The sequence below is a fragment of the Peromyscus maniculatus genome, chromosome X (genome assembly GCF_049852395.1).
Source record: "Peromyscus maniculatus bairdii isolate BWxNUB_F1_BW_parent chromosome X, HU_Pman_BW_mat_3.1, whole genome shotgun sequence".
Taxonomy (NCBI): Eukaryota; Metazoa; Chordata; class Mammalia; order Rodentia; family Cricetidae; genus Peromyscus; species Peromyscus maniculatus.
Window position 1 is genome coordinate 143,413,449 of NC_134875.1, and position 24,859 is coordinate 143,438,307.

General features: G+C 39.5%; 1 protein-coding gene across 1 annotated transcript; it reads left to right on the plus strand.

Annotated features, from left to right (window-relative positions):
- Positions 1 to 4,877: 4,877 nt before the first annotated feature.
- On the plus strand, positions 4,878 to 20,004 carry LOC143270938 (uncharacterized). The gene is made up of 2 exons (XM_076562315.1): positions 4,878 to 4,989; positions 19,231 to 20,004. Exons 1-2 carry the CDS (start codon positions 4,961 to 4,963, stop codon positions 19,889 to 19,891), a joined length of 690 nt encoding a protein of 229 aa, XP_076418430.1. The 5' UTR covers positions 4,878 to 4,960; the 3' UTR covers positions 19,892 to 20,004.
- Positions 20,005 to 24,859: the final 4,855 nt, after the last annotated feature.

Here is a 24,859-nt window from a genome sequence, read left to right on the forward strand (position 1 = left end):
TAGGCACCACATACCAAAGTTAAATCAAGACCAGATAAACTATTTAAATAGACCAATAGCTCTTAAGGAAATAGAAACAGTCATTAAAAGTCTCCCAACCATAAAAAAAAGCCCAGGACCAGATGTTTTCAGTGCAGAATTCTATCAGATCTTCAAAGAGATACTACCCATTCTCCTTAAATTGATCCATACAAGAGAAACAGAAGGAACGTTACCACACACCTTCTATGAGGCTAAAATTACCCTGATTCCCAAACCAAACAAAGATACAACAAAAAAGAGGACTACACACCAAGCTCACTCATGAACATTGATGCAAAAATACTTAATAAAATATTGGCAAACAGACTCCAAGTACACATCAAAACAATTATCCACTATGATTAAGGAGGATTCATCCCAGAGATGCAAGGGTGGTTCAACATATGAAAGTCTGTCAAGATAATACACCATATAAACAATCTGAAAGACAAAAACCACATAATCATCTCACTAGATGCTGAAAAGGTCTTTCACAAAATCCAACACCCCTTCATGATAAAAGTCTTGGAGATATCAGGAATACAGGAAACCCCCCTAAACATAGTAAAGGCAATTTACAGCAAGGCGACAGCTAACTTCAAAGTAAATGAAGAGAAACTCAAAGAGATTCCACTAAAATCAGGAACAAGACAAGGCTGTCCTCTCTCACCATACTTATTCAATATAGTACTTGAAGTTCTAGCTAGAACAATAAGACAACATAAGAAGATCAGGAGGATATAAATTGGAAAAGAAAAGTAAATCTTTCACTATTTCCAGATGACATGATAGTATACATAAGTGACCACAAAAATTCAACCAAGGAACTCATACACCTCAAAAACACCTTCAGCAGTGTAGCATGATACAAGATTAACTCAAAAAATTAGTAGTCGTCCTATATATAAATGACAAATGGGCTGAGAAAGAATCAGACATATATCACCCTTGAAATAGCCAGAAATAATGTAAAATACCTTTGGGTAACTCTAATTAAACAAGTGAATGACCTGTGTAACAAGACCTTTACCCCTGAAGAAAGAAATTGAAGAAGATATCAGAAAATGGAAAGATCTCCCATGATCACGAATAGGTAGGATTAACATAGTAAAAATGGCAATCTTACCAATAGCAATGTACAGATTCAATGTAATCCCCATCAAAATACCAACACAATTCTTCACAGACCTGGAAAGAATAACACTCAACTTCATATGGAAAGACAAAAAACCCAGGATAGCCAAAAGAATCCTGCACAATAATACAACCTGTGGAGGTATCATGATCCCTGACTACAAGCTTTGCTATAGAGCAGCAGTAATAAAAAACAGCTTGGTACTGCCATAAAAATCGATGTGTGGACCAATGGAACCGAACTGAAGACCCTGACATTAATCTGCACACATATGAACAAATGATTTTTGACAAAGAAGCCAAAAGTGTACAATAGAAGAAAGAAAGTATCTTCAACAAATGGTGCTGGCATAACTGGATGTCAACATGTAGAAGACTGCAAATAGATCCATATCTGTCACCATGCACAAAACTTAAGTCCATGTGGATCAAAGACCTCAACATAAATCCAGCTACTCTGAACCAGCTAGAAGAGAAAGTAGGAAGTAGTCTTCAACCCTTTGGCATAGGAGATAACTTCCTAAATATAACACCAGTAGCACAGACACGGAGAACAAGAATTAATACATGGGACCTATTGAAACTTAGAAGCTATTGTAGGGCAAAGGACATGGTCAATAATTCAAAATGACAGCTTGCAGAAAAGATGAGCGAAGCTCTTCACCAACCCCACATCTGACAGAAGGTTGATATCCAGAATGTATAAAGAACTCAAGACACTATACATCAAAATACCTAACAGTTCAATTAAAAAGTGGGATATTCAGCTAAACAGAGAATTGTCAACAGAAGCTCAAATGGCTGAAAGACATTTAAAGAATTGCTCAACATCCTTAGACATCAGGGAAATGCGAATCAAGACAACTCTGAGATACCATCTTACACCTGTCAGAATGGCTAAGATAAAAACCCCTGAAGACAGCTTATGTTAGAGAGGATGTGGAACAAGGGGAACACTCCTGCACTGTTGAAATGAAAACTTGTATAGCCACTTTGCAAATCAATTTAGTGCTTTCTTAGAAAATTGGGAATCAACCTCCCTCAAGACCCAGCTATAACACTCTTGGACATATACCCAAGGAATTCTCAATCATACCACAACTACACATGCTCAACTATGTTCATATGTTCATAGCAGCATTATTTTTAATATCCAGAACCTGGAAACAATCTAGATGCCCCTCAACTGAAGAATGGATAAAGAAAATGTTGTATATATTCACAATGGAGTACTAGTCAGAAGAGAAAAAACAATGACATCATGAGGATTGCAGGCAAATAAATGGAATTAGAAAATATCATCCTGAGTGAGGTAACCCAAAATCAGAAAGAAAAACATTATATATACTCCCTAATAAGTTGATACTAGATGTAAAGCAAAGGATAACCAGACTTCATCCTACAGCTCCAGGGAGGCTAGCTAGTAAGGAGGACCCTAGAAAAGACACAAGGATTGCCAACAACAGAGAAATCGAATGAGATCTACATGAGCAAACTGGGTGTTAAAGGGGTAATGGAGGGCAAGGGATGGGGAAATGAGAATTTGTGGGAGTGGGAGGTTCAGTCTGGATCAGGAACAGAGTGGGAGAACAAGGAAAGAGATACCATGATAAATGAAGACACCATGGGAATAGGGAAAGCAGAGAGCTAGGGAGGTCCCTAGGAATCCACAAAAATGACTCCACCATAGACTACTGGCAGTGGTTGAGAGGGTGCCTGAGCTAACCTATTCTGGTGTTTAGATGGCTGAATACCCTAACTCTCATCATAGAACCCTCATCCAGTGACTGATCGAAGCTGATGAAGTGATCCACACCCAGGTCCCAGGCAGAGCTCCAGGAGTCCATTCGAAGAGATGAGGGATTCTATGAGCAAGAGATATCGAGACCGTGACTGGAAAAAGTACATAGACAACCAGTCAAACTAGTGGAGACACATAAACTGTTCACCAATAGCTGAGGAGCCCCCATGGTAATGTACTAGGCCATCTGGATAAGTGAGACAGTAGTTTGGCTTGAACTGTTTGGAGGGCCCCCAGGCCATGGGACTGGGACCTGTTGCGTGTGCATGAGCTGGCTTTAAGCCTATGCCTATGGTGAGACACTTTGTGCAGCCTTGGTGTAGGAAGGAGGGGCATGAACCTGCCTCATTGGAGTATATGGGCTCTGCTCACACGCTATGGGAGACCTTGGCTTGGAAGATATGGGAATGGGGCGTGTGTTGGGTGGGAAGCCTGGGAGGGTAGGAGGAGGGAAGATGGGAAATCTGTGGTTGACATGTAAAATGAATAGAAAATCTCTTTTTTTTAAATGCAGGAAACTAGTTCCAAAAAAAGGAAATCCATTTTCACTTTTTTCTCTTCTCTCTTCACTCTTTTCTTCTGCTTCATTTTGAGTATGTATCTAGAGTATGCGAGGTTCTCAAACTTTAACTGTACCAAGAAGGATTACTAGATATATATTTATAATCACCTGCATAATAGGTGACAGCCATCTCTGGGGAAACTTTTGATTTTTCTTTGGTATTGTTTGTAAATTGATACAAGTTAATCTGGCAGGAGGAACCCCAGTTAATATATTGCCTACTTCTGATTGCCTACAGGCAACCCTATAGGGAATGTCTTGATTAATGATTGACATAGGAGGACCTAACTCACTGGGCAATGTCACCTCTGGGTGTCTGGGCCTGGAAGGCGTGAAAAAGCAAAATGAGAAAGCTGAACCACCTGTGGGAAGGAACCAGTATGCAGTGGCTTCTTCATTTAGTTCCTGCCTCCAGTTTCCTCCCTGGAGTTCCTGTCCTGACCTCTGACTATGATGTGGAAATATAAGCCACATATACCATTGCCTCTCCAAGTTGCTTTTGGGAAACAAAATTTCCCAAGATCATAGTAACTATGGACTTCTCATATCTAATCTGTTTCTGTATCTAAGAGGTTTATGGAAGAAAGGTGGCACCATACTCTCCAGTGAAGACATTTTGCTTTTATCATTGAACGTCTTTCTTCCCTTCCACTATGGTAGTATTTTTTCTTTTGTTTTCATCAGTTTTTTTTGTAAAGCCACTGGGAATTATAATGACAAATTCATGCATAAATTCAAAAGTAAACTACTTTTTAAAAAGGCTATTAAAACATCAGAGGGCTGTTTAAAATGTTGTTCCATTATGACTGTATATTCAGTGGTCATAGTCCACCATTCAGCCTTAGTAGCCATGGAAACATAAGAATTTTTAAAGTCAGTTACTTTCCTGACAACTACCAGTCACTTATCTTCGTAGAAGAGAAAAAAGAGGCAAGTATTTTACATTTCCAGGTGGTTTTATTAATCACATTCAATTTCACAGGGCACAGAATGCCAGAGAGGGTCATTGACATGCGATTAAGTATGTATAAGTCTTGCTGAATATCATAAGTGCCTGGGATACGTGTGTGTGACTACAGGAAGCCAGGGAGCTGCACTGCTGTCTGTGTAGCTTCCTGAAGTTGAGTGTATGAATTAGCTTTCCTGTGTTGTTTCCTTAACTACAAAATGGGGATAATGATTGGGTGGGTAACATTGCAGGGCCAGTGATAACAGATATACCAATACTCCTGAAGTGTTAAAATGAGACTCCAACTAAGCCAAGATCAGGAGGGGAATGAAAAGGATTGTGGCATCCAGGGGTTGGGGAGAATACTGGTCTGAGCTGAAATGTCTGCCTAACAGAACTTCTTTTTCTGAAGGTGTTTCTGTTCTTCCTGTGACTCCATTTATGGGCATTTCCTATTACTGAGAAGACCATCTGTGGTCTTGCTACCTTCCAAATGGATCTACTTATCCAGAATACACAAAGGTAAAAATTTTACATTACATGGAAGCTTTCACATACAGTCTTTATGAAACATAGGAATCCACTCCATGGCTTTCAAACATAGGCAGAAACAGAGCCTTACAAGCTAGCTCAGTGTTTTGGAACAACAGCAACCTTCATCCTCTTTCCACTATTTCTGTAAAACTCCCCATTCCTGTAGTCCACTGCCTCAAACGTGCCTTGGCAAGGAAGAGAATGTGGGCAGAGTGTTACCCAAGCTACTATCAATTGAAGACCCATCTTGCTGATGGAACTTCCTTAGTAGAACAGCTACTACCTCCACTAAGTTAGAAAGTACATCTCATAGAGAATATGAAGCCAAGCATAGCGGCTAGGGAAGGTTTCCTGGCAAGAGATCCCATTTGTAAGTCCCTCAAACCTCCTTCAGGGACAGTAGTAATGACATTATCCACATGCCTAGTGAGTTAATGATTTTGCCTCCATCCTTTCTGATAAATTATCATCCCTCAGGTAAATTTTTTTCCATGATGACAGTACATCTGAGGATTTGAATTGATGATTGATTTAAATAAGTTTGTGCAGAGAGTTAATGTGGAGTCTTAGTTTTTTTATTAAGAAAATTTTTCATTCATTTCACACACCAATCAAAGATCCCCCTCTTTCCTTCTTCTGCCCCCCCAGCCTCCCCTTCCAACCCATCCCCCACTCCCTCCCACAAGAAGGTAAGGCCTCCCATGTGGAGGTACATTCAGTAGAGGCAAGTCCAAGCTTTTCCCCCTGCCTCAAGACTGCACCATCATAGGTAGTGGACTACTGTTCAAGCAACAGAGATGGATTCTGATCCTACTGCCAGGGGGGCCTCCCAGGCAGATCAAGCTACACAACTGTCTCACTATGCAAAGGGTGTCCATCCCATGTAGGCTCCACAGCCATTGATCCAACTTTCATGAGTTCCCTCTAGTGTGGTTTTGGTTGTCCCTGAATGTTTCCCCATCATGATCCTGATATACTTGTTCATTGAATCCCTCTTCTCTCTCTCTTTGACTGGACTCCTGGAGCTCGGTCTAGTGATTGGCTGTGGATCTCTGCATCTGCTTCCAACAATCATTGGAGAAAAGTTCTGTGATAACAGGGTATTCAGCAGTCTGATCTCTGGGGCAAGCCAGGTCAGTTCAGGCACCCTCTCCACTACTGCTAGTATCCCAGACTGGGGTCATCCATGGGAATTCCTAGCAACTTCCCTAGCACCAGGCTTTTTCTATCCCCATGATATCTCTCTCTCTCTCTCTCTCTCTCTCTCTCTCTCTCTCTCTCTCTCTCTCTCTCTCTCGTATTTATTTCATTTCATTTCCCCTCCATCCCTTTTCCAGTTCAATCATCCCATTCCCTTATGCTCTCATCCCCTATACCCTACTCTCCATGGCCCACCCTTCATTCCCAGTTTACTGATGAAGATCTCATCTATTTCCCCTTCCCAGGGCAGTCCATGCTTCCTTCTTTGATTCTGCCCTTTTAGTTAGCTTCTGTGGAATTGTGGGTTGTTGCCTCATTACACTTTGCTTTATATCTAGTATCCACTTATGAGGGGGTACATGCCATGTTTGTCCTTCTGAATCCTTCTGGGTTACCTCACTCAGGACGATATTTTCGAGTTCCATCCATTGGCCTGCAAACCTCATGATCCAACATTTTATTGGGACTTATGCAGGGACGCTTGGCTCGGTCTGGGGCGGGGGGGGGGGGGGGGACTGGACCTGCCTGGACAGAGGTGGTTTTATTGTACAGGATTTTTTTTGCAGTGATGTGTATGTTTGAGAACTTTTTTAAATAAATATTTTTTTATAATTAACAAAATTTTACATATCAACCACGGATTAACCTGTCCTCCCTCCTCCAACTCCCCTTCATTCCAACCAAACCACCCAACAATTCCCACATCCTCCAATGCAAGGTCTCCCATGGGGATTCAGCCCAGCCTGGTAGATCCAGTTGAGGCAGGTCCAGTTCCCTGCACCAAGGCTGAGCAAAGTGTCTCAGAATTGGCCCTAGTTTCCAAAAAGCCAACTCATGCACCAAGGATAGGTCCCAGTTCCACTTCCTAGGGGCCTCCTAAACAGTTCAAGCTCATCAATTGTCTCACTTATCCAGAGGGCCTGCTCCAGTTCCATTTGAGCTCCTCATCTATTGGTTCACAGTTCATGTGGTTCTGTTAGTTTGTCTATTTGTCCCTGTGCTTTTTCCAATCATGGTCTCAATATCACTTGCTCATATAATCCCTCCTCTTCCTCACTGGTTGGTCTCCTGGAGCTCCACCTGGAGTTTGGCCATGGATCTCTGCATCTGCTTCCATCAGTCACTGGAAGAGAGTTCTATCATTACAGTTAGGGTATTCGGCCATCTGATCACAAGTGGAGGTCATCTAACTCTCTTTACTATTGCCAGTAGTTTATAGTGGAGGTATATTTGTGGATTTCTAGGGGCCTTCCTAGCACTCTGTTTCTTCCTATTCCCATGGGGGTCTTCATTTATCATGGTATCTCTTTGCTTGTTCTCCCACTCTGTTCCTGATCCAGCTAGGACCTCCCATTCCTCTAAGCGAACTTTCCCATGACCCTTGCCCTCCATTACCCCCACCCCCACCCCCAATTTGCTCAGTAGATCTCATCCATTTTTCTGTCACTTGGCAATACCTGTGTCTTTCTTGAAGTCCTCTTTACTAGGTAGCCTCTATAGAGTTGTCTGTTGCAGCCTGGTTATCCTTTGCTTTACATCTAGTATCAACTTCTGAGGGAGTACATACCATGTTTGTCTTTCTGAGTCTGGGTTACTTCACTCAGATTTTTTTCTAGTGCCATCCATTTGCCTGCAAACCTCATGATGTCATTGTTTTTTCTCTGCTGACTAGTACTCCATTGTGTTTATATACAACATTTTCTTTATCCATTCTTCAGTTAAAGGGCATCTAGATTGTTTCCAGGTTCTGGATATTAGAAATAAAGCTACTATGAACATAGTTGAGCATGCATAGTTGTGGTATGATTGAGAATTCCTTGGGTATATGCCCAAGAGGGGTATAGATGAGTCTTGAGGGAGGTTGATTCACAATTTTCAAAGAAAGTGCCATATTGATTTGCAAAGTGGTTGTACAAGTTTTCATTCCCACCAACCGTAGGAGTGTTCCCCTTGATCCACATCCTCTCCGACATAATCTGTATTCAGGGATTTTTATCTTAGCCATTCTGATGGGTGTAAGATGGTATCTCAGAATCATTTTGATTTGCATTTCCCTGATGACTAAGGATATTGAGCAATTCCTTAAATGTTTTTCAACTATTTGAGACTCTTCTGATGAGAATTCTCTGTTTAGCTGTATAGTCCACTTTTTAATTGGGACTGTTGGGTATTTGGATGTCTAGTGTCTTGAGTTCTTTATACATTCTGGATATCAGCCTTCTGTCAGATGTGGGGTTAGTGAAGAGCTTTTCCCATTCTGTAGGCTGTCGTTTTGTCTTGTTGACTGTGTCCTTTGCCCTACAATAGCTTCTAAGTTTCAAGAGGTCCCATGTATTAATTGTTGTTCTCAGTGTCTGTGCTACTGTTGTTATATTTAGGAAGTGATCTCTGGTGTCAATGCGTTCAAGACTACTTCCTACTTTTTCTTCAATCAGATTCAGAGTAACTGTATTTATGTTGAGGTCTTTGATCCACATGGACTTAAGTTTTGTGCATAGTGACAGATATGGATCTGTTTGCAGTCTTCTATATGTTGACATCCAGTTATGCCAGCACCATTTGTTGAAGATGCTTCCTTTGTTCTATTATACAGTTTTGGCTTCTTTGTCGAAAATCATTTGTTCATATGTGTGCAGATTAATGTCAGGGTCTTCAGTTCGGGTCCATTGGTCCACATGTCACTTTTTATGACAGTACCAAACTGTTTGTATTACTGTAGCTCTATAATAGAGCTTGTAGTCAGGGATTGTGATGCCTCCAGAGGTTGTTTTATTGTATAGGATTCTTTTGGCTATCCTGGGTTTTTGTTTTTCCATATGAAGTTGTGTATTGTTCTTTCTTGGTCTATGAAGAATTGTGTTGGGCAATTGATGGGAATTGCATTGAATCTGTACATTGCTTTTGGTAAGAATGCCAATTGTACTGTGTTAATCTGCTTATTCGTGATCATGGGAGATCTTTCCATTTTCTGATATCTTCTTCAATTTCTTTCTTCAGGGACTTAAAGTTCTTGTCACACAGGTCATTCACTTGTTTAGTTAGAGTTACCCCAAAGTATTTTATATTATTTGTGGCTATTGTAAAGGGTGATATTACTCTGACTTCTGTCTCAGCCCATTTATCAATTGTATACAGGAGAACTCTTGATTTTCTTTGAGTTAATCTTGTCTATTGCCACATTACTGAAGATGTTCATCAGCTGTATGAGTTCCTTGGTTGAATTTTCATGGTCACTTATGTATATTATCATATCATCTGCAAATAGTGAAAGTTTGACTTCTTACTTTCCAATTTGTATCCCCTTGATCTCCTTTTGCTGTCTTGTTGCTCTAGCTAGAACTTCTAGTACTACATTGAATAAATATGGGAATAATGGACAGCCTTGTCTTGTTCCTGGTATTAGTGGAATTGCTTTGAGTTTCTCTCCATTTACTTTGATGTTGGCTGTTGGGTTGCTGTAATTGCCTTCATTATGTTTAGGTATGTTTCTTGTATTCCTGATTCTCCAAGACCCTTTTCATGGAGAAGTGTTGGATTTTGTCAAAAGCCTTTTCAGCATCTCATGAAATGACCATGTAGATTTTTTCTTTCAGTTTGTTTATATGGTGTATTACTTTGACAGACTTTCCCATGTTGAACTCCTTTGCATTTCTGAGATAAAGCCTACTTGATCATGGTGGATAATGTTTTTGATGTGTTGCTGGAGTCAGTTTGCCAATATTTTATTGATTATTTTTGCTTCAATGTTCATGAGGGAGATTGGTCTGTAATTTTCTTTCTTCATTGCATCTTTTTGTGGCATGCGAATCAGAGGAACAGTAGCCTCATAAAAGGAGTTTGGTAACATTCCTTCTGTTTCTATTGTGTGGAACAATTTGAAGAGTATTGGTAGTAATGCCTCTTTGACAATATGGTAGAATTCTAAATTGAAACCATCTGGTCCTGGGCTTTTTTTGGTTGGGAGCCTTTTAATGATTGTTTGTATTTCTTTAGGGGTTATTGGTCTATTTAAATAGTTCATCTGGTCTTGATTTAACTTTGGTATGTGGTACCTATCCAGAAAATTGTCTGTTTCATTTAGATTTTCCAATTTGGTGGAGTACAGGTTTTTGAAGTATGACCTGATGATTCTCTGGATTTCCTCATTGTCAGTTGTTAAATCTCCCTTTCATTTCTGATTTTATTGATTTGGATACTCTCTCTCTGCCTTTGGGTTAGTCTGGATAAGGGCTTGTCTATCTTGTTGGTTTTCTCAAGGAACAACTCTTTGTTTCCTTTATTCTTTATATTGTTCTCTTTGTTTCTATTTTATTGATTTCAGCTCTTAATTTGATAATTTCCTCACATCTATTCCTCCCGTGTGACTTTGCTTTTTCTTGTTCTAGAGCTTTCAGATGTGCTGTTAAGTCACTAAGGTGAGATTTCTCCAACTTCTTCATGTGGGCATTTAGAGCTATGAATTTTCCCTTTAGCACTGCTTCCATAGTGTCCCATAAGTCTGGGTATGTAGTACATTCATTTTCATTGAATTCTAGGATGTCTATAATTTCTTTCTTATTTCTTCTTTAACCCATTGGTGATTCGTTTGAGCATTATTCAGTTTCCAAGAGATTGTAGGTTTCCTGTAATTTTTGTTGTTGTTGAAATTTAACTGTAAACCATGGTGGTCTGATAGAATATAGGAGGTTATTCCAATTGTTTTGTATCTTTGAGATTTTCTTTGTGACCAAGTATGTGGTTGATTTTAGAGAAGGTTACATCAGGTGCTGAGAAGAAGGTATTTTGTGTTAGGGTGGAATTTTCTGTAGATATCATTTAAGCCTATTTGAGTCATAACTTCAGTTAAGCCCCTTATTTCTCTGTTAAGTTTCGATTTTGCCGATCTGTCCAGTGTTGAGTGTGGGGTGGTGGTCTATCACTATTAATGTGTTTGGTTTGATGTGTGATATAAGCTTTAATCATTTTGTTTTCATATGTGGGTGCCCTTGTATTTGTGGTATAAATGTTCAGAATTGACACTTCATCTTGGTGGATTCCTGTGATGAGTATGTAATGCCCTTCTCAATCGCTCTTGATTGATTTTAGTTTGAAGTCTATTTTGTGAGATAATAGCATAGCTATACCAGATGTTTCTTAAGTCCATTTGATTGGAAAGACTTCCCATCCTTTTACGCTGAGGTAATGTCTATCTTTGAAATTGAGGTGTGTTTCTTGTATGGAGCAGAAAGATGGGTCTGCTTTCATATCCATTCTACTAGCCTGTGTCTTTTTATAGGTGAATTAAGACCATTGATATTAAGGGATATTAAAGACCAGTGATTATTAATTCCTGTTATCTTTTGGTGGTAGTGTGTGTGTATTTCTCTTCTTTGGGATTTACTGCTGTGGGATTATCTATTGCCTGTGTTTCGTGGGTGTATCTGATTTCCTTAGGTTGGAATTTTCCTTTTAGTGCTTTTAGTAGGGCTGGATTTGTGGATAGGTATTGTTTAAATCTGTTTTTTTTCTTAGAATGTCTTATTCACTCTGTTTATGGTTATTTTAAAGTTTTGTTGGTTATGTTAGTCTAGGCTGGCATCCATGGTCTCTTAGTGTCTGCATTACATCTGTCCAGGTCCTTCTGGCTTTCAAAGTCTCCATTGAGAAGTAGGGTTTTATTCTGATGGTTCTGCCTTCATAGGTCTCTTGGCCTTTTATCTTAGCTGCTCTTAATATTCTTTCTTTATTATGTATGTTTAGTGGTTTAATTATTATGTGGTGAGGGGACATTTTGAGGGTGCACAGTCTGTTTGGTGTTCTATATGCTTATTGTATCTTCATAGGTATTTCCTTCTTTAAGTTGGGAAAGTTTTCTTCCATGATTTTGTTGAATATATTTTCTGTGCCTTTGATTTGGTATTCTTCTCTTGCTTCTATCCCTATTATTCTTAGGTTTGGTCTTTCCATGGTGTCCAAGATTTCCTGGACATTTTGTGTCATTCCTTTTTTGGTTTTGGTATTTTCTTTTTTGTTGTTGTTGTTGTGTTTTTAATTTTAGTTCCATCATGTTTATTGTTAGTATAGAGAAAAAAACTGTGGTTTGTATTTTTTGTTTGTTTGTTTGTTTGTTTGTTTGTTTTGGTATCTATGACTTAGTCATAGGACGGTTGGTATTTTTTTTGAGATTCCTTACGTTCTGTCTTGATAATAAAATGTTCTTCAATTAAAGACAATTTCTTTCTTACTACTTGTTGTGGCTTTTATTTGTTCTCCTTGCGTGTTGTAGTTTCCAGAATGTCTATTAATGTGTCCAATATGACTGGGAACATTCCACCTTCCCAATCATGTTCCTGACCTCCAAAGGAAACCACTTCCTCTTGCAGCACTGTGATGTCACCTGTAACCATTCTGCACATGTTCTTTATGAAGTTGTTCAAGTTCCCTCTGGTTACATTTTTCCTAGGGAGTTTTATCATGAAAGGGATATTGAATAGGTCAAAGCCTTTTTTTTTTGGTTTTTCGAGACAGGGTTTCTCTGTGTAGCTTTGTGCCTTTTCTGGGACTCACTTGGTACCCCAGGCTTGCCTCGAACTCACAGAGATCCGCCTGGCTCTGCCTCCCGAGTGCTGGGATTAAAGGTGTCTGCCACCACAGCCCGGCTTAAGACTTTTTATAGTCCCATCACTTCTCTGGAGAGCTGCTTGATATTTAACCTCTGGTCTCTCTGCCTCTTATAATTTTTCCACCTCCTTCTTCCATGATTTTTCCTGAGCTTTAGGTATAAAAATTGTGTCATAGATGTATCAATCATAGTTGGGTACCCTACGGTCACTTACCCTCTGATTTCAACAAATTCTCTGATTTGTGGATCTCTGTAATAGCCCTATCTGTTTTAAGAAGCTTCTTTGTCAGGGGTCAGAGATACTCTTCTGTAGATACAAGGGTAAGTGTTCAGAATGAAGTTAGGAATCATACTGTATTAGGAGATAGCAGTAGTAGAGTCTATGGCCTCTCTAACCATTTGTGATTGGCTAGGTTTACAGTTTTAGGCATGAATGCCCCACTACCAAGGAGGCCTTGGACTCAATTAAAAAGCTGTTGGTTACTCTCAAGATAAAAGTGTCACTATTGTGCCATTGAGGGTACCTTGCCTGGCTTGTCATTGTTGTGGTTCATAGACTTTAAAGCTTGTTGGGACTAGTGATTGCTTTTTTCCCCCTGGCAGCTTTCATAGCACAGTATAAATATATTTCTTCTATTAACTTAACATAAACCAATAACTTTACCTTGGGTTAAGCAGATTGATCTTCATAATGTGGATGGACCTCATTCAGTGAAGGCTTTACTCTCAAGAGACTAGTGTCTTCAGCAAGAGAATTCTCACTGTCGGTTACTTTCTCACTCAAATAGCAACTTTTTCCTGATTTTTCAGGCCAATTCTTACCCTGAAGAATTTGGAATTGCCAATTTTTACAGTCCCATGAGCCACACACTTAAGATCAGTCTGCTAACATAAGCACACACACCATTAGCTCCATTTCTCTGAAGATCCCTGAATAACATAGTAACTCATGTAGTGCTGCCAAGATCAGTGAATAATTCTTTACTTTTCATCTCACGTGAAATTCAATAAACCTCCTTGTAATATTCTGCAAATTACCTTTGAAAGAGATTCTTTCTTAGACTTTTCTCTCATTTTACTGGTCATTGTCCAAATTCCTTTCATAAATTTCTTTTTTTTGTAAAACCAAAATTTATTATAAGCCACAGTCGTCCTAGGGACCTCCATGCTGTATATCTAGCCTCCATGATTCTATGTGTTGTAGTCTGATTGTTCTTTATTTTATATCTAGAATCCACTTATGAGTGACTACTTACCATGACTGTCTTTCTGGGTTTGGATTACCTCACCCAGGATGATTTTTTCTAGTTCCATCCATTTGCCTGCCAATTTCATGCTTTCATTGTTTTTCTCTGCTGAGTAGTACTCCATTGTGTATATGTACCACATTTTTTTCATCCATTCTTCTGTTGACAGGCATCTAGGTTGTTTCCAGGTTCTGGCTATTACAAATAGTGCTGCTATGAACATAGCTGAGCATGTATCTTTATGGTATGAATCAGCATTCCTTGGGTATATGCCCAAGAGTGGGATGGCTGGGTCTTGAGGTAGTTGGATTCCTAATTTTCTGAGAACCTGCCATACTGATTTCCACAGTGGTTTACAAGGTTACGTTCCCACCAACAGTGGAGGAGTGTTCCCTTTGCTCCACATCCTCTCCATCATTGACTGTCATTGGTGTTTTTGACTGTAGCCATTCTGACAGGTTTAAGGTGCTATCTCAGAATCATTTTGATTTGCATTTCTCTGATGATTAAGGATGTTGAGCATTTCTTTTAATGTCTTTCAGCCATTTGTGATTCTTTTTTGTGAATTCTCTGTTTAGCCCTTTAGCCCATTTTTAATAGGACTGTTTAGTATTTTGATGTCTAGTTTCTTGAGTTCTATATATACTGTGGAGATCAATCCTCTGTCCGATGTGTTGTTGGTGAAGATCTTTTCCCATTCTGTTGGCTGTCTTTTTGTCTTACTGACTGTGTCTTTTGCCCTGCAAAAGCTTCTCAATTTTGAGAGGTCCCATTTATTAATTATTGTGCTCTGGGTCTGTGCTGTTGGTGTTTTATTTAGGAAATGGTCTCTGGTGCCAATGCATTCAAGAGTGCTTCCTACTTTCTTTTCTATTAAGTTTAGTGTAACTGGATTTATGTTAAGGCTTTTGATCCACTTGGACTTGAGTTTTGTGCATGGTGACAGATATGGATCTATTTGTAATATTTCTCTATATGTAATATATGTAATAATTCTATATGTAATATTTCTCTTAGTGTCTGCATAAGATTTGTACATGATCTTCTAGTTTCATAGTCTCTATTGAGAAGTCTGGTGTTATTCTGATGGGTTTGCCTTTATATGTTACTTGGTCTATTTCCTTTGTGGCTCTTAATATTTTTTCTTTGTTCTGTGTGTTTAGTGTTTTGATTATTGTGTGGTGAGGGGACTTTTTTTTTCCTTTGGAGCCATCCTATTCGGTGTTCTGTGAGCTTCTTATATCTTCATAGGTATTTCTTTCTTTAGGTTAGCAAAGTTTTCTTCTATGATTTTGTTGAATATATTTTCTGTGCCTTTGAGTTGGTATTCCTCTCCTTTTTCTATCCCTATTATTTTTAGGTTTGGTCTTTTCATGGTGTCCCAAATTTCTTGGATGTTTTCTGTTACGACTATTTTGTCTTTAGTGTTTTCTTTGACTGATGAATCTATTTTCTCTATTGTGTCTTCAGTGTCAGAGATTCTATGTTCCATCTCTTGCAATTGGTTGGTTATGCGTGTTTCTGTAGCTCCTGTTCGTTTAGTCAGGATTTCTATTTCCAGCATTCCCTGAGCATGTGTTTTCTTTATTGACTCAAATTGATTTTTCAGATCTTGGAATGTTTCTTTCATCTGTTTAATTGTTTTTTCTTGGATTTTTTTGATTTCTTCCATATTTTTGTTCATTTTTTCTTCCATTTCTTTAAGGGAGTTTTTCATTTCCTCTTTAAGGGAAGTTTGTATTTCCTCTTTAATGGAGTTTTCATTTCCTCTTTAAGGGAAGTTTTATTTCCTCTTTAAGGAAGTTTTTCATTTCATCTTTAAGTGAACTTTTTATTTCCTCTTTAAGGAAATTTTTTTCTTCTTTAAGGGCCTCTATCATCTTCTTAAAGTCATTTGAGGATTGATTTCTTCTGTTTTTTCTGTCTTGGTATGTTCAGTACTTGCAGGTGTAGAATCACTAGGTTCTGATGTTGCCATATAGGTTTTAAAGTTGTTGCCTGCATTTTTACGCTGGTATCTACTCATCTCTTCCTCTGCTTGGTGCAAGTGGTGTCTATGTCTGAGAGTGCCTCTCGTTCTAATTTTTAGTCTTGGTTCACTAGGATTTCTTGGTTAAATTGGTGCTATTGGGCTGTTTCTTCAGGAGCAGCTGATCTCAGTTGGTGAAGTATATACTTATGATTCTGTTGATCTGGTTTGGTGGCTGGGCAGCGCCTTCTTCTGTGTTCCCAGGTCATATTTTGTTCATTCGTCAACTCCTCAGCTGATCTTGTTTCTTCAGACTTCAAACTGTAGGGATCTGAATCCTCTCCCAGATGGATTTCAGCTGAGTAGTGTATTCTCACAAACACCTCCAAGTTGTTGGGTTTCGCAGGATCAGCAGCTGGGCCCTGAGTTGGCCTCAGATGGAGTGTTGAGATTTGTTCTGGTTCCATCCCACAGAGATAGCTTCTTCCCCAGGTGTTGGGTTTAGAAGCGTCCCTGTTTCAAGGTCTTGATTAAGAGCTTGTTTTCACTAGCTCTTCAGTGGGTAATAGCTCAGTTTCTGGTCTTTATTGCAAATGTGTTTTGGCTGACACGTGCTTGGCCTGCCTGCCTCCCCACTGGGCTGCCGTCTGCCTCTGCTGTGCCTGCCTGCCTCTGCCAGGCCTGTCTACCTCTGCCGGCCACCACTGCAGGTCTACTTGCCTCTCCTTGTCACTGCTTCTGTTACTGTGTATCTGTGCAGGCTGCCGCCAGGCCTGTATGTCTCTGCTGGCTGCCACCACTGGGCCTGTATGTCTCTGCCAGCTGAGGCAGGGCCTGTCTATCTCTGTGGGTCACCACAGGGCCTGTCAGTATTTGCCGGCTGCCACCAGGCCTGTCTGTCTCTGTGGGCCGCCTCCAGGCCTGTATGTCTCTGCCAGCCTGCTGAGCCTGTCTGTCTCTGCCAGCCGCCGCCACTGAGGCTCTGGTATTTTCTTTGACTGATTAATTTATTTCCTCCATTGTATCCTCTACACCAGAGACTCTTCCATCTCTTGTATTCTGCTGGTTACTTGCATCTGTGTTTCCTGTTTGTTTACTCATATTTTCTATATCCAGCATTCCCTCTGTTTGTGTCTTCTTCATTGTTTCTATTTCCCTTTTCAGGTTTTGAACTGTTTCCTTCACATGTTTAATTGCTTTTTCATGCTTTTCTTGGCTTTCTTTAAGGGATTTATTGATTTCCTCCTATTTTTCAGTTGCCTTTTCCTCTATTTCTTTGTTGATTTCTTCCAATTTTTTTGTTTGTCTTTTCCTCAATTCCTTTAAGGGAATTTTTCAGTTTTTTTCTTGAAAGGCCTCTATCATCTTCATGAAGCTAATTTTAAGGTCATTTTCTTCTGATTGTTCGACATTATTATGTTAGGTCTTACTGTTAGAAGAAGGCTAGGTTCTGTTGATGCAATATTGTTCTTTATGTTTTTGTATGTATTTTGCATTGAAATCTGCCCATCTCATCCTCTAATAGGTGAAAGAGGTGCCTGTGTCTGAGCAAGCTGGTATTGGTCCACTCTGTGCTTTTTGTGTCTGTGACTCAGGGGGTCCCTTTGTGTCCAGTCTTAGCTCTTTGTCTAATTGGAGCTGGCAGATTCTAAATATCAGGGAGTACACTTGGACCAATGCAAGCTAGCTGATTCTGTGACTCACCTAGTTGCTCTTGGTCTTCTCAGGGCTGTTGGTATAGTCAGAGCTGGTGGAATCTGTGTCTTAGAAAACCTCTCTTGGTTCAGTGAGAACTGGCAGATTATGTGTCTCAGGAAGCCACCATTGAACCAATGAGAGCTGGTGGATTCCTTGTCTCAGCAAGTTGCTGGGGTTGTAGGCAGATGGGTATTGGGTATTGATTGGGGTGTAGACTGTAGGGTCCGATGGGGGGGGTTAGTGGAGAAGCCTGGCCCAAGGAAATTTTCCCTGCTAGCCAGCATCTGGGAAAGAGTTGTCTAGGGGTTCTTGGGGACTGTTTGTTTCCCAGGGCCTGGGTCCCAGAGGCAGGACTCACTGGGAGGGAGGGGAGTCACTCACATCTTGGTCCAATGAGAGCTGGAAGATTCCTTGTCTCAGGAAGTTACTGGAATCCCAGGCACTTGGGTATTGGAATAGGACTTGGGTCTTGTAGATTGCAGGGTCTGATAGGGGATTAGGGGAGCCTTGCCATGGGGAGTTTTCCCTACTGGCCAGCAACCCATGGAGGCTTAGTTTTATGTTCAAAGAAGGTATTTGAATATGTGAAGAGAAAATAATGAAAATATCCATGAAACCTCATATTTTACACAGAGATTTTAGTTTTCTTATACTGAGGAATGAGTTCAGAGTCTTATTCATCTTAGGTGATCACTATAACTCTAAGCCATATCCCTATCCCAAATACCTTCATGTCTTGAAAGTCATTCTCAATCTAGGTTTAATTATGAGATATAAGTAGTTCATGGTTTTTTAGTAATAATTACAATTCAGAAAATACTAATAAGAAGGACAGTGTACACTACTCCTTTGATCTACCTAGAGTTCTTTATTTGGTGTGTGTCTTTTGGGATAATATACATTTGTGAATAAATATATGCATATGTGTACATACTTGTATACACATGTAAGCAGTATGAATGACATTCACACATGATTTGATATACCATGTGAATTATAGTTTTCATTTTTTGATTTCAGCAGGCCATGTAGGTTACTTCCTTTTTTAATAGTCATGAGAAGTTTCATCACATTATTTTAGAAGTGATAATTTATTTGAGCATTCCTTTGTTTATTACCCTCATTTACATTATTCATAATATTTCTATATTACAAACAAAGGTGAATAAACATGATCTTAGTGTGATATTGCCAACCCCAATCTCACTGTCAATTCCAAGCACTGAAACACCTGGTCAACAAATATGAACATTTCAGCATTTGATGGATATTATGAAATTGTTGTCAAAATTATCATAAAGTAGCTATTGCCACTATACTCATGGATCTCCAAGCTTCTCTTACTATTATTTACAGTGTTCGGAATAGTAATCTGTACATAGACCACTGAAATATCTCCATGTGACAACAGGGAAAAAGGTATGAGAGCTCAGTGCTTTTAAAGCCATGACTCCTGTTTTCCTGTCTTCCCTTGTATTCTCACTGACTCTATTCTTCTTTCATGCCTTGTTCAGATTTGCCAACATGAAGGAGTACATCTTCAAGTTCAGTGGCCTGATTTGTAGTACATCAGCTTTGGTATTTGAAATCATCCTTGCAAACAGCCAATGCTGGTGCCTGTGGGAGTTTAACAACAAGCTTGTGCAATTTGTGTCAATTGGACTCTGGGAAACTTATTACACTCAGGACTTTAACATCTCTGGGTCTATGACCAGGATGTTGGTTCATACCCCTATCAATGAAACCTGGTACAAGTCATCGGAATTTCAGTATTTACAAGTCCTGATAGCATGGGCCATATCGATGAAAATCCTTGTCCTGATTTTCACTTCAGTGGCCATTAAGATCAGCTACATGGAAGAACCATTCATTGAGATCCAGCTGTTTTGCTACAAGATGTCTGCCATAATTTTGGCTGTGAGCAGCCTTTTCACACTTGTTACTGTGACCTTGAACCACCTTGTAGACATGTATGGGCAAACCACACTTGAATTTCCACCCGACTTTCCAGTAAAGAAAGAAGACATTATAAAGAAACACTGCACAAAGGTGTTCCCAATGGGTGTCCTGACAGCCACAATGTCACTTTTTGGTGTCATTTTGTTCCTCTATGAGATGATCTCCTTGACAATACACAGTCGGGTGAGGGCACCATGTGCTGAGCAAAAGGCCTGAATTGAGGGCTTTGGCATTTGTAACATCTGCCAGGAGAATCTTTGAAGAAATTGCCCATTTTCACACAGTACTATGCAATCACCAACTCATTCCAAATAAAATATCAACTTGGTTTCTGGGGTGTGTCTAAATTGTATATCTTCCCTTCCTGTCAAATATACTCCTTTCTTTAAATGTTTTCTCATTTTATCCTCTGTGGGTGATGATCATGTCTTTGGATGTTGCCAACAAGCAGTAGCAGGCAAGAGTACTGGTGAAATGTAAGTTGCTTAAATAAACATGACATACACAAGGTGAAAGAGGTTTGTAAGTAAACTGACACCTCAACACACATACACAAGAACCCCACATTCCTGTGTGGAAACACTTAAGTACTCAGATCTCTGGAGGGGAGAGCTGGATGTCTCAGCCTTGGCACTGCTGGCATTATGGAATCCTCTCTTGAAGTAAGAAGGCAATGCTGTACACTGAAGATGCCATTGCCATCTGCAGCCTGTCTCTACTAGAAAGCAGTAGCCATATCCTAATTCCCTGGTTGTGATGATCACAAAAGGCCAGGCATCTCCAATGTGCTCTGATGGGCCATGTGGTGTGCAGAAGACAGGACAGCTTGTCAGGGTTGGTTTTCTTGTTTTAACATCTCCACCACTGTGTTCAATCTCACATTATAAGGCTTGATGGCACACACTCTTACATAGTCAGCAATCTCACCCACCTCAAGTTTATTGCTTTTAAGATACAATATTCTCCCCCTTGTTGCTATAAGTTGAAGTTCATTTCATTATGCAAAATACATTTATTCCATCTTTACAACAGTCCCATGTTTCTTTGGGAATCCAGTGTCTTTTTTGGGACTTGGCAGGTTTTCAACAGTGAGACCCTGGACAATCATAAAAGCTTGAACCTTCCACTCCTCTAATTTCTCATTCCCTGTCTCTTGCCCTCCCTTCCCCCCCTTGCCCCCAGTCTGCTCATGTAGATCTCATCCATTTCTCCATTGTTGGGCAATCAATGCACCCTTGCTAAGTTCTTCCTTACTAGATAGCCTCTCTGGAGCTGTGGATTGTAGTCTGGTTATCCTTTGCTTTATATCTAGATCCACCTATGATTGAGTACATACCATGTTTGTCCTTCTGAGTCCTTCTGGGTATACCTCACTCAGGATGATCTTTTCTAGTTCCATCCATTTGCCTGCAAACCTCATGATGTCATTGTTTTTTTTTCTGCTGAGTAGTACACCACTGTATATATATATATATATATATATATATATATATATATATATATATATATATATATCACATTCTCTTTATCCATTCTTAAGTTGAGGGGCATCTTGGTTGTTTCCAGGTTCTGGCTATTACAAATAATGCTGCTATTAACATAGTTGAGCATGTGTCCTTGTGGTATGATTGGGCATTCCTTGGGTATATGCCAATGGCTTAAAGTTAGATTTCAACAACAACAAAATTTACAGAAATCCAGCAGTCTCAAAGAAATTGAACAATGCCCAAATGAATCACCAATGGGTCAAGAAAGAAATAAAGAAAGAAATTAAAGATTTCCTAGAGATCAATGAAAATGAAAGTACAACATACCCAAACTTATGGGACATTAATAAAGCAGTGATAAGAGGAAAATTCATACCACTAAATGCCCACATGAAGAAGATGAAGAAATCTCACACTAGTAACTGAATAGGACACCTGAAAGCTCTAGAACAAAAAGAATCAAACTCACCCAGGAGAAATTGATACCATGAAATGATCAAATTGAGTGCTGAAATCAATGAAATAGAAACAAAGAGAACAATACAAATAATCAATAAACAAAGAGTTGGTTCTTTGAGAAAATCAACAAGATAGACAATCCCTTATCCACAGTAACCAAAAAGTAGAGAGAGTGAGAGAGCATCCAAATCAACAGAATTAGAAATGAAAATGGAGACATAACAGACAATGAGGAAATCCAGAGAATCATCAGGTCTTACTAAAAAGCTTGTACTACACAAAATTGAAAACTCTAAAAGAAAAGGAAAGTTTTCTGGATAGGTACCACATACCAAATATAAATCAAGACCACATAAACTATTTAAATAGGCCAATAAACCTTAAGGAAATAGAAACAGTCACTAAAAGTGTCCCAACCAGAAAAATCCCAGAACAGATGGATTCAGGGCAGAAATCTACCAGAAGAGCTAATTCCAACTCTCTTCAAATTGTCCCACACAATAGAAACAGAAGGAATATTATCAAACTCTTTTTATGAGGCTACAGTTACCAGGATACCCAAACACAAAGATGCAACAAACAAAGTGAATTACAGTATTAAAGGCTCTAGAAAACATCCAAAATCTTTGTTCAAAATCTTTATAAAATATTGGATGTCTCATAAATATGGGTTTCTGTAAAATTAAAAAGAATAAAAGCAAGTTGAATACATTCTTTTCCCAATGGAGGGCATTAGGATACAGTTACAATTAAATCAAAGCAAAACAAATAGCTGATTGCCCTGCATCGGGTATTCATCCAGGACCTCCTGGGCTCCAAAGGACATAGTAAGTTCCTGTTCTCCAGATTTGCAATCCATAGCATGCATCTTATATCTCATAGGCTCAGACTGGTTCTACTGCACACCTGTTTTTGTATTTGGTGGTCATACCATGATAGTGGCATGTCCACTAATTTGATGTCTCCAATGCAAGTGGGCTGTATTTTACCAATAGCTAGTCTTGTGCCCTTTTCAGAGACTTTCACGCTGCCAGATTGTGCCTAGAATGCAATCTTCTTGATACCCATTTAATCCTGGAGTTTGAACCTTCATCAAGTCTGCACATTCAACAAAGGATTCTTATTCTCCTCATAGTACTGAGCCTCTGATTCTATACCTTTCCTTTGCTGACAATTATGGTTCAGGCAGTTAAGAACATTGCTTTGGCTATACTGCCCAATACAATATGTACAATGACTTTGCTTTGGCAATTCAGTACTGCTGCCTGGTCCCACTCTGGTGTCCAAAACCCATTACATTTAATTCATCCAACTGAGCAGCAGAGTCTCCAATCCTAACTGTCTGGCATAAGAAAAATAAAGACAACAAACTTCAAATGTGCTAGTGCCCCTCTCACAATTTTGTGTTACATAGGATTAGTGAAGGGCGTTTAACAGGCAGCAGGCAGGGCTCCTGTGGGAAAGCTCCCAATTCACCAAGACCCATCATCAGACCCTACAATCTAATACTCTGCCCTCATACCCATCTGCCCAGGATCCAAGCCACTTCCTGAGCCTTAGAAACCAACCCCCAGCTCTCATCAAGTTTAGGGAGAGAGCTCTCATTAGTCAAAGAGCTGTCATTGGACCAAGAGTAACCTCAGGAGAGAGGGAATCTGCTAGCCCTCATGAGACCAAGAGTGGCTTTCTGAGAAGTAGCATCTGCCACCTCTCATTGGACCAAAAGAGGCTTCCTAAAAGACAGAATCTATTGGCTCTGATTGGACCAAGAGCCCTGATAAGACCAATAATGGTTCCAGGAGTCACAGAATCAACTAGGTTGGGTCAACCCAAGAGCAGCTCCCTAAGACTCAGAATCTGCCTGTTCCAATTAGACCAAGAGCTAATGTTAGACCCAGAAGTGGCCCCTGAGAAACAGGCACAAAAAGATCAGAGGGGACCAACAGCAACTCGCTCAGACACAGGCACCTCTTATAGCTTTTAGAGGAGGAGAAGGACAGATGTCAAAGCAGAAGTACATAAAACAACATAAAGAAAAATACAACATCACCAGAACCTAGCCATCCTCCAACAGCAGGACCTGAATATTACAATGTAAAAGAAGCAGAAGAGAGCAACCTAAAGAATAGCATCATGAAGATGCTAAGGGCATTTGAAGAAAAAAATGTAACTGGGGAAAAGGCATACAAAAAAGTGAAAGAAATCAATAAAGGAATTGAGAAAAAGACAAAAACATTGGAAGAAATCTATAAAGAATAAAAGGAAAAGAGAAATAAAAATTGAAAAAAAGCAATAAATACCTTTAATAAACCATGAAGAGCAATGAAACAGGTGAGGGAAACAGTTCAGGACCAGAAAAGGAAAATAGAAACAATGAAGAAGACACAAACAGAGAAAAAGCTCGAAATAGAAAATCTGAGTAAACAAACAGGAAACACAGAAGCAAGCATAACCAACAGAATATAAGAGATGGAAGCAAGGATCTCTGGTGTAGAAGATAGAATAGAGGAAATAGATTAGTCAGTCAAAGAAAATATCAAAGCCAAAAAGACACAACACAAAATGTCCAAGAAATCTGGGATACAATGAAAAGACCAAACCTAAGAATAATGATAGAGGAAGGAGAACAATACCAACTCAAAGGCACAGAAAACATATTTAACAAGATCACAGAAGAAAACTTTCCCAACTTAAAGAAAGAAATACATATGAAGATACAAGAAGCCTATAGAACAGCAAACCGAATAGACCCCCCCCCAAAAAAAATGCCCTGGCAATTAATAATTAAACAACTAAACCTACAGAATAAAGAAAGAATAAGAGTAGCAAAGGAAAAAATCCAAGTGACTTATAAAGGCAAACCCATCAGAATAACACCCACTTTCTCAATGGAGACATTGAAAGCCACAAGGACCTGGACAGATGTAATGCAGACACTAAGAGACCATGGATGCCAGCCTAGACTGAAATATGCAGCAAAACTTGCAATCATCATAGACAGAGTGAACAAGACATTCCAAGACAAAACCAGATTTAAACCATACCTATCTACAAATCTAGCCCTACAGAAAGCACTAGAAGGAAAATTCCAACCTAAGGAAGTCAGATACATCCATGAAAAAATAGGCAATAGATAACACCAGTGTAGTAAATCCCAAAGAAGAGAAGTACACACTCATACTACCACCAAAAGATAACAGGAACTAACAATCATTGGTCATTAATATCCCTTAATATC